The 11,589-nt window shown below is 28.4% G+C and overlaps 1 protein-coding gene across 1 annotated transcript; it reads right to left on the bottom strand.

Annotated features, from left to right (window-relative positions):
- Positions 1 to 3,826: 3,826 nt before the first annotated feature.
- LOC145846194 (uncharacterized) lies at positions 3,827 to 4,774 on the bottom strand. The gene has a single exon (XM_082953107.1). The coding sequence runs from the start codon at positions 4,772 to 4,774 to the stop codon at positions 3,827 to 3,829; it is 948 nt and encodes a 315-aa protein (XP_082809233.1).
- Positions 4,775 to 11,589: the final 6,815 nt, after the last annotated feature.

Below are 11,589 nucleotides of genomic sequence, written 5' to 3'. Positions count from 1 at the left end.
GCAGTGGCATTCGGCAGTCAATTGGTAACTTGTAAGCTTTATTACATAAATATTTCAGAATGCTTGTTTTTAAGACGTAGCCGGTTTGTTATCTTAAGGTTTGAGTATGTGCTTATTTGTTATCCTACTGTATATTCGTTTTCATTTATTGTGAGTAGTTTTTTAGTGTTTCTGTAGTGTGCATTTATCTTTCGTGTTTTTGAGTTTGTAAATAAAGTATAAACTTTAATGTGCTTTTAAATTAATCTAGACATTCTTATATTCTTATTTACCCTTTTATCGATAAATAAATTCGAGTTTGTAACATAATAAATAAGTATTTCTTTATTAATAATTTACTACTATAAAGTTTAATAGTATTTGACACGTTTCAATAAATAAATTCATCAAAAATACTAAGAGTATTTATAGTGTTTATATAGAAAACGAACAAATATACAATATATGTAATAAATAATAATACGCAATGAAAAAAATCTAAATAGATGCCTAAGATTTACGTTAATTTTTTATATGGTTAAAAGCTGCAATAAAATTGTATTTGTGTTATTTGTTTAAAAAAATATCATTATCAACTGCCTGAAGTATAAAAAATATAATAAAGATTGAAAATGTTATGTTCAGCTTAAAAAAAGTTTACCGCTACAAAAAAAACAAAATCAAAGACTTATTTTTTTAGTTGTTTGAAACTATAAAACCTAATAATTTAAAAATAACATGCCTCGTCATTAAGTATAAATAAATTACATTAAAGTCGAAAAAATTAAGCAAAATACAAATGTAATTACCAAAAACTTTAAATAGAACTAATCATTATGCTTTTACCGTTATCAAAAACATAAAATGATAAAAAATTTAGCAGTTATTAAAACGAACTATAATTACGAAAGTCATCAAGACACTATTAAGAAACTAGACACTCTTAAGAAACTAAAAAGTTATTTTATTTTGTTCAAGTTGTGAACGAAAAATAAAAGTTAATGCGGCCTTATAAAAGCTGATTACGCGTTTGCTCGTACAGTTATAATCTTTGATATAATATTTTAGAATACAATAAAGGTAGTGTTACGAAAGATATCATTACAAAGAAATAATAAAAGAAATATATAACTTGAGTACTTAAGATCAAACAATCTAAAGTGACTTATAAATTATAAATTAATTTAAAAGGCTTTAAAGAACTGTAAACACTTTTACACTCTTAAGTTTTCTAAGTCGATAAATTTAAAACTGAGGTGCAAAAGCTGATAAAAAATAAACGAGTAAAGTAACCTTAATGATCTACCTGGCACATTATATCAGAGTCCGGCTAGATTCGCATCTGGAGTTTTGATGCAGTACATCACTATAAAAACTTGTTAAGACTATACTGTACTATTTTTTTTGAATTTTTGTTAAGCCTACAACAATGAAAAAAATATATTTTAACTGTACATTTTTTTCATTTAAAAGTTTTATATTATTCATAGAATATTTAATAAAATTTATGAAAATTAGCTGAAAATAATCCAGAAGGTTAAATTTAAGCAAATTTTCTAGTTTATAAAAGTTTATGATATGAAATTGTCAAGCATGCACTTGAAAACTAAAAGTTTCACATATTGAATATCCATTTTGCCCGAGTTAATATTTAGTTTATATTAAAAGCTTCCATTTAGAAGCAAAAGAACTCTTTTATAGAAAATTTTTAGAATATAATACTCTTATTATTAGCTTTAAAATAAAAATCTTTAAACCATATTTTTTTTTCTTGTAAAGAAATCTTTTTTCTTGATTTTTGTGTTTTATAGTTATTAGAAAATTTTTGTTAAAAATAGTGTAAGATAATTATTTAGTATAAGCATGTGTTATTTTTGTTTCTATTATCTTTAAAGTTAATTGATTTCTTAAACTCTTTAAGTCAAGAGCAACTTGAAACATCTAAACCATAATAATTAAAGTTTTCGATGAAAATAATGTTTGGTTTATGATATAGTTTACGTGTGCAACACAAGGGGGTCAAGCTGCCTTTAACTACATAAAAAAAATTTGAAAAACTACAAAATTAACAACAGTTTTATTACATAGTTGGATAGAACACGATTCCTATTTCCAAAAACTGGTTTTGTTTCACTTTTGCTTGCAAATATATAGAATGTTGTGTTAGTTCAAATGCGACTACATTATAAAAATCAAATCTAAAATTGTAGATGTTCATTTTTTGCATAGAATTTTTCTTATTTACTGCAGAAAATCAAACAAACAAATCTCAAACTTAAATTTTCAACTAACTTAAGACATTTTTACATAACAACTACATAAATTTGTTATTGTAACAAAATCTTCGTTTCATAAAAAAAAGTAACCATTAAAAAACTTCGAGTAAAAAAATACTTTTCTTTATAGTTATAACTAATTTCTTTTTTTTAAATAAAAAATATTTTGGTCATGCTCGAGTTTCCCTCGCACGATTTGCTCCTACTGGAGTTGCCCCTGCTTGAGTGGTCTTTGCTCGAGTTGCCCCTGATTGAGTTACTTTTGCTCGAATTGCCCCTGCTCTGATTCAACTTGTCACCACCTGTCTTGTTGTAGTCGCGTTGTGGTGTACTTTTAATTCACATTATTTTACGTTTAAAAATACATATAGCTTTGAATTTGTTTTTTATAATACGAATTGAATTTTAATAAGGAGACTCTAAGTTGAGTTAAATGTGTAATAAGAGTTAAAATTGTTTAGTTTTTTAGACACAACAAGTGCTACAGAGTTTTTAGACTTCAAAGTTTTCTATTAAGTGGGCAAAGATAAGTATAACAAATAATAAAAGCTAAAAAGGCAGGTTCTTTTAAGCTGAAGCGTTTTAAACAAAAGTGCGTTTTTTTAAATTGTATACTGCATGCAGATTTGCAGAAATGTACCAGTTTACATGTCTGTAAAACATTATGTCCTAAAAATATCAGTACGTCCATTTATTTGTCTGTTTATTTTCTATTTGTAAGATTTGAATACTTTTGACTAGGTATTTCTACTCACAAGTGTATCAAGCAAGTCATTTATAAGTTATAAATACGACTTGACGACTAAATAACGTTATTTGAATCACACGTTTGGTTATTTAATTTAAGTATTTCAACATGATATTAAAAAAAAAAAAATTCATAAAGAGTACAACATCCGTACTCATCATCTTTAAAATGCAACTTAATATTATTTAATTTATCTAGTTACCAATTGGTCTGTTAACTTTAAAAATATTTAAAACAAGGAATTAATAAAATTAGTTGGTTTGAAATAATTAAAACTAAGCTATTGTATATAAAACAAGTATTTGTTGAACTTTTATTTGTACAAAGGTTATAAATACTTTTAGCTTTAAACTTTTAAACATTTTTATAAGGCTATAACTAAATAACTTAAAAAATAAAAAATTTTCAGTTACAAATTTACTAAACAATTGCTTAAATAATATAATAATAAATGTCTTTTCGTTCATAACATTAAAAAGGGTTTTTTTCTAAGTCTAAAGAAAAAGGATCTTATTTTTAAAACTTTTAGTTCACATATCTAAAATAAGTATTAGGCATTTCAGTACTATAGTAAAATCAAAATAGTTGAAATTTAAAAAAAAAATCATATATTTTCAAATATTGTTCTACCATAATGAAAAAAAATATAGTTAATAGTAACTTTATACTTTTAGTAAAACAACATATCAAATATAAACAACTGAACCGTTATAATTTTTATTCAAGTACATAAGCTTATAAGCTTACTGAAGTTAAGAATGAAAAACTAATACAAAAAGTATAAATTGTTAGTTCTATATCTTTTGATAACATAGTTTAATTCTTATTTTTTAGTAAAGAACGGTAATTTCAGTACTTCATTCAGACTTATTCTTTTTTCAGGGTCGATAATCAGCATTTTTATTATGACATCATAAAGATCATTTTCTTCCTGTTTTAAGTGTCCTAGGATATTATTTACATTCACAACTTTGCTGCTTAAATCATTAAAATTTTCCTTTTCTTCTTCTAGATATACTTTGTGTTTATTGTGAACATGTTCAATTCTTTCAATTTGGGTTTTAGTAAATGGTCCTAATGTTTCATTGATCAATATAATAAGCTCTCCAACAGATTCAACATCAAAAGGGAGATCCGATGCTGCAAGTTCAAAAACAGTGCAGCCTATAGACCAAACATCACATGGGTATCCAACTTTGTGTCCCAGAACAACGTCAGGAGCTCTGTACTGCAAAGTAGTAATGACTTCATCATTGAATTTATCTTCAAAGTAAAAACGACCTAAATCGCACAGAGTGATGTCACAATTTCTGTAAAACTCAGGTTTACTTTCATCGCTGTAATGCCTGTTTAGCAAGATGTTATCTGGCTTTATGTCGGTATGCAGCATGTTGTTATCATGAAGTAACTTAGTGGCTTCGATCAACTGACAAGCAATTGTGCGAATTTCATCTATTGTCAACTGTGGTTCGTAATCATAAATAGCTTCAAAAAGTGTTGGTCCGTATAATGGAAACACTAAGTAGACAAAGTTATAATCTTCAAATGTTTCTAATAATTTTATCAAACTGCTGTCATTGATTTTCTTTTCTTTTATAACTTCAAATGCTCTTATTTCATGTTTAGCTGCCTCATTATCACTTATGGCTTTAATTGCCACGTAATCATTAGTGACGTCATCAAAACATTTGTATACGGAACCAAAACTTCCGCTTCCAATTTTGCTTTTAACAGTGTATATGTTATTCAGCTTTTCTCCAACAAGATCCATTTCTTCTGTTCTTTTAAGGTTTGACTCTTCTGTAGAGCTCCTTTTAGAATCAACAACGTATAACGTACTAAAATATGTATATCTTATTAATCCTTGTCGAAGTTTATATAAATTATCAATAACATCTAAATGGAGACTGATAACCACATTAACTAAACAAAAGATACTTAAAATAATTACATTGTCTCTGTAAACTATACCCCTTTACTAAAAATTCCTTAAATTTATTTATAAAGTATATGACATAAATTTTTTAAGATAACCTTAAAAAAGCTGTTTAGAACAAAATCCTGGTTAGATTTGAGCTGTGGAAATGAACTGAAGTTATCTGAACCTTACTAAAGCGAAATGAAATTACTACGTACAAGCAAATTTAGTTTTTTTATTCTCGTAGGAAAAAAAACTTAAATTTGAACTGAAGTAGGTTCTCAAGCAATCACAAAAATCTAAATAAATGATTAATAAGTAAAAGCGGTTAACCAAAAAGATGAAATTAAACGCCTAAATTATGTACTTAATTTATTTAATAGTCTATCAAAAACAACTTATCATAGTTTTTATACTCTGTGTTTACAATAACTCTATTTTTTTTTCAATAGTTTTAAAACTTAAGAGTGTTAAGCCATTGAATTGTCGCCATAATTAATCCTGTTAATTGACAACATATACATAGACACGATTTTTTAGTTTAGAAAACAAACTTTTGATAAGTATTCAGTGTTGAGATTTATTTATTTGTGGCAACGCTTATGCTATATAATCGGTTTTCCAAGTTTAAGATCTGGTAAAAATATCATCTCAAGTTTAAAACTGAAAAATTTATCCTGTTACTCTATATTCTTAATTGAAACCTTAAAATAGTTTAAACTAGTGGTGTGCAAAAACGGCCAACAACGTAAAAATACTTTTTTAATTTTTCTTAATATAAATTTCATTTATACTCTTTGTGTATGTAATCGCCAATTATTATTAAAAAGTTTATGTTTTCATCAAAAAATGTATAAAGATGTTTTTATATTGATTTCCTTGCAACATGCTTAGCTCAGTAAATCAAATTACAGTCGGTTTTAGTTAAATTTATTAAATATCTTTTGACTAAATAATTGTGGCATTAAATTAAATCATTATTTTTTTGTGTTTCTAATAACTAGTTTTAACTTTTAGCAACACTTTATTGAAAACTGAATATTACTCTTTAGAATTTTATTTGTTTATCTTTTTGGCTTAGTTTATTAACTTCAAATCAATTTTTTTTTTATTTGATACTAAATGGCAGCAGCGTGTTTTTTTAGTCTGATCTACCTAAAAAAATGAGTCTAAGTTGAATCTAGATTCTCATTTAAAAAATTGTTAAATTAGATATAAAACTTATTTTGAAAGATTTACTTACTCGCTAAAATTTAAGGGGTATAACTTGGACAACTAAATGTAAACATGTGATCATTAAATAAGCAAGATGATGTTTTCTATAAGACAGAGAAGTGTTTGGAAGTAACTAGAAGTTTTAGTTTAGTTTTTCAGGGTGTCATGAAAGTATGTATTAAGTGCTATATGTTTAACTAACTTCTAGAAATTTTATTTGAAAATGCTAAAATAACTTTAAACGCAATATACTTTCTGTTTTGACATTATATTATCACTTAAAAGTACATACGTATGTAAAACGAACTACAATTACTTAAAGAAAATAATTTTATTTGAAAGAAAGTTTTCTTAATTAAGACTAGGCTTAAAGTTTGGTTTTATTAATTTACATTTTCTTACATCATTCATTATGACAAATTTATTTATTATATATTTCTTAATTTGTGAAGCTTTTAATCTTTCGGTTTACTTAAAACTAACCGTGTCAGTTCTACAGTAACTACTCATTCTCAAAACGTGTTAAGTTAAAAACGAAATTTTTAAACAAAGTTATTTTAAATAGAATTTTATTATACGGTTTCCAAATAAGTTACAAAGCTATAAAATTATTAAGCAAAAACATTTATACCTTTACAATCAAAACTTTGTTAAAAGCAGTTCTTTTTTTTTTTTAATTTGATGCAACAAATAAAATACAAGTTTTATTATGATCAATCACAACTAAATAAACATATTAAAACAGTTTTTTGATAAAAAAAACTGAGTCTTTTTCAATAAAATTTGAAACAAATTTTAATTGTCATTTAAACTTTATTAAATAATCAACATTGATCAAAATTTCTTTTAACCGTAAATTAGGTTAAACAATTAACTTAAAAAACACTAGTTAAATAAATTTAAGTTAAAAACTTGTTTTTATTTAAAACTAAAGAGGTGTTAATGCTAATGATTCTCTGTTGTTTAAAGATTCTGCATTTTAAGTTAATATGGTAATACCCTTATTCATCTTCTGAATTGCTATCAAAAATGTTATTAAATTAAACTTATTTTTTTTAACACCGATAAAACTTTAGCTCATAAATATGGTCAGTAGATCTAGTTAAAAAAAACTGATACTAGTGCTTAAGTATAAGATAAGCAAGATTTCAAATGAAAAAATTCGGCTTTACATGCACGGTTACCACTAAGTCAGGGATTATTGTTTTGATATGATTTAATTTAAATAATAATGTGTTATAATCGAGTTTGATATGACTGAGTTTGACATGATTGAATTTATTATTGTAGAATTTATTATGATCAAGTCTAAAAATAAAAGTTCATGAAGATCGAGCTAAAATTATCTGATTTTAACTACGGACAGAAGATTATAATATCAGTAGTATTACATAACTAATTAAGTATTTAACTAGTAAATTAAAAGTTGTTCATTTAGCTTAATTTTAGGATGTAACATTTTCATAGATTATGTATGGGCATCACGCCGAGCTACCAGTATACTTATTTAAAATAGTTTTCAATATTTTTTCACTTAATTGTATTGAAATTTGATTATTGAAACCTGGCAATTATTAGGCTCAGCACAAATGAAATTTCACGTTTAATGAAGACAGCCTAAATAACTTTTAATGTTGAAAAAATAATAAAAATGCATTGCCTGTTTTACAGTTGTCGTTTGTAAAGAGTTTTCTGATAAACTTGACCCATCAACAGAAAAGTATCCATACTCTGTAAAAATAATTCTTACTAAAGCTTTAAATATATAAAAAAATAACTGGTTACGGATCCTGCAGATCACTAATATATATTTTAACATATTATTCTCATTCTAAAAATAATTTTGTTTTGCTTTTATTACTGATTTTGTACATCACAAATTTATTTAAATTTTAAGAAAAATAAAACATTCATACCCTAATTTTGATATGGGCTAAAAATAATGGTAAATACAAAGAAGTTTAGTTAGTGAGTCGTTACTTTTACTTGTTGTGAGTATATTTTATATAGTATAGGGAATAATATTTATATAACTTAATAATTATAAGGGATACTTTCAATGGGAGCGGGTCAGAATGACACAGCGACAAAATGACACGGTCGTCAAATAGACACGGTGCGTCACTTTGGCACAGCGACAAAATGACACGGTGCGTCACCTTGGCACAGTGCGTCAGTTTGGCACGGAGGGTCACTTTTGCACGGCGACAAAATGACACGGTGCGTCACTTTGGCACAGAGGATCACTTTGGCACGGCGACAAGATGACACGGTGCGTCACTTTGGCACAGCGACAAAATGACACAGTGGGTCACTTTGGCACGGAGGGTCACTTTGGCACAGCGACAAAACGACACGGTCCGTCACTTTGGCACGGAGGGTCACTTTGGCACAGCGACAAAACGACACGGTGCGTCACTTTGGCACGGAGGGTCACTTTGGCACAGCGACAAAATGACATGGTGCGTCACTTTGGCACAGCAACAAAATGACACGGTGCGTCACTTTGGCGCAGCGACAAAATGACACGGTGCGTCACTTTAGCACAGCGACAATTATGACACGGTGGTTAATAAGGGAGGGAACGATTTGTTGTGAAACTTCAATCTTTATTGGTATGGACAACGATCTTATTTTTCTAGGAAACTTTTCCGTTTCCTGTCTACTAACCGGTTTTGTAGAATCAGCAACAATCACATTGATTAACTTTAAAAACAAAGACCGCAGGAATTTTTGATCGTGACTTTATAAAATAAAGTGAAACACGTAATGTTTATACCTTCTATTCTCATCGTCGTACTTATAAAAAATATGCTCGTTTTTAAGCAATAGCAAGGTGTTAGGTGTGCTTAAAAGCTGTGCTTAATAAACAACAACTAGTTGTTTATACCAAACAACGTTCACAAAGATGCAAAAGCAGCAATTTTTTTAACAAAATACGACTGCCAAAATTAACGAAAATTTATTTTTGATTACTTTTGAATGGAAAATCTTAAACATTCAGTACATCAAAACAATAAACTAGTAGATGTAAATACAGAGGAAAATTTGTTTTATAAACTAAAACTCAGACGTTATCGAAAGCAATTTTTCTGCTGTTGTAATTATAAATTCTAATGCGGTTCTTATTTTACGTTTTTATGCTTAAAAAGATTAATACTTGCGCTATTTTGGCGACTTAATAGGTTGCAAGATTAAAAATAGAAAATTAAATATTATGTTCATAACAGAGTTAAGACAAAACCGAGTTTTTTAAAACTTTGAAATAAAACTCAAGAATATAAAGTAGAAGAAATGTTTTACACGCAAATTAAAATCTGCTTTTACTGTATCATTATGAAATTTATTTACTGATTTTGTATTAAATGTAAATGCAAATAAATCCTTATATGCAATAAAATACTATAATATCTGTCATACTCTAAGTTTAATTTTCTATATTTTAGACTAAAAAGTTTTGTAAAATAAAAAATACAATTAAAAGTTATATTGCTGAAGAAGTTTAGTTTTGCATATAAGTTTGTTAATCCATGCTATCGTGACGCACCGTGTCATTTAGTCGCTGTGTCAAAGTGACGTATCGTGTCATTTTGACGCTGTGCCAAAGTGACGCACCGTGTCATTTTGTCGCTGTGCCAAAGTGACCCTCCGTGCCAAAGTGACGCACCGTGTCGTTTTGCCGCTGTGCTAAAGTGACCCTCTGTGCCAAAGTGACGCACCGTGTCATTTTGTCGCTGTGCCAAAATGACGCACCGTGCCTAAGTGACGCACCATGTCATTTTGTCGCTGTGCCAAAGTGACCCTCCGTGCCAAAGTGACGCACCGTGTCGCTTTGTCGCTGTGCCAAAGTGACCGTCTGTGCCAAAGTGACGCACCGTGTCGCTTTGTCGCTGTGCCAAAGTGACCGTCTGTGCCAAAGTGACGCACCATGTCATTTTGTCGCTGTGCCAAAGTGACGCACCATGTCATTTTGTCGGCGTGCCAAAGTGACCCTCCGTGTCGAAGTGACGCACCGTGCCAAAGTGACGCACCGTGTCATTTTGTCGCTGTGTCATTCTGACACCCACCCACTTTCAATAGTGCAGTATAAATAAAATAAAACATTATCCAGATCTCCAGTTTAAGTAGAAAAGATGTAAAAAAGTTCTTTTAAAAATAGCATAATTTAAAGATTATCTTACAGCAATTTTTTATATCGAATTTTAATAGTATGTGTTATCTAAAAAAGTTTTTATGACAACAAAATGCAATAAGTTTAATACAATTGTCTTGTAAAGAAAATAAAATTTACATTAAAATTATGTTGTTTTACTATGAGAAACAAAACGCTACATTTATGGTAACTATGAGCAACCTGCCAAGGAATTACTTTGAACGAACATATAGGACTTCTTTAAATATATACCAAGGTTTATACTGATATGATTGAATGCGTTTCTTCATTTGTTTTAGTTATTTTATTATTTTTATACCGTTTTCCTTAATCTTTACCAAAGTTTTACGACCAAATATGGTCATTAGTCTTTTTTAGCAAAAAATTACTAAAGCTTATCAATAAAATAATGCATGTTTAATAAGCACTCCAACAATAAGTGCCCATCTATTCTTTTCCAAACCCTGCCAAGCACAGTAGCATTAGTAATACATTTATAAAAATAGGAAGTTAGTGTAGTGGGAACGGGTTACTTTTGCACGAGCGTCACTTTTGCACTAGGGGATACTTTTGCACGAGCATCACTTTGGCACGAAGGGTAAGCTTTGAACGAGAGGACACTTTTGCACGGCGACTCTTTTGCACGTGCGTCACTTTAGCACGAGGGGTCACTTTTGCACGATGTCACTTTTACACGGTCGTAACTTTAGCACGAGCAGACATTCTTGCACGGAGGGTCACTTTTGCACGGCGTTTATTTTGCACAGGAAGACCATTTCGCAGGCAGGTAAATTTTTGCACGGGAAGACACTTTTGCACGGCGACATTTTTTCAAGATGACAATTTTGCACGGCAAAATTTTTTCACAATAACAACTTTTTACGGCAGAATTGTTGCACAACGATACTTTTGCGCAATGTCTTTAACATATTAAAAATATTTTTTAATTTCTGTTTTTATCAAAAATTTCTTCAATATTCTTTTTATATGTAAAGGCTAATAAATAACAGGCAATTAATTAAAAAAAGTCTAATTTTTCATCAAAAAATATGTAAAGATATTTTTCTATTCATTCCTAGGCATAATGTTTAGCTCAGTAAATCACATTACAGTTTGTTTCTGGAAAGTTTATTTTAGAAGTGTTAGTTAATACAGTTTAATTTTATACAGTTTCAACTTTTTTACAAAATAAATGAGGAAAATATTAACAGAATAATCTTTTTAATTTTTAATACTTCACTTAATAAAAATAAATATTATTATTTAAATAAAAACTGAATATTACTTTTTTTTTTGTTTA

Source organism: Thalia democratica, unplaced genomic scaffold (assembly GCF_965202585.1).
Source record: "Thalia democratica unplaced genomic scaffold, ktThaDemo2.hap1.1 HAP1_SCAFFOLD_319, whole genome shotgun sequence".
NCBI lineage: Eukaryota > Metazoa > Chordata > Thaliacea > Salpida > Salpidae > Thalia > Thalia democratica.
Note: the sequence above shows the minus strand (reverse complement) of the source record. Positions and strands in the feature narration are given on the sequence as shown.

What these genes read in the sequence shown, in the direction of transcription:
- LOC145846194 (XM_082953107.1), bottom strand. Translation starts at nt 4,774, where the DNA reads ATGGATCTTGTTGGAGAAAAGCTGAATAACATATACACTGTTAAAAGC.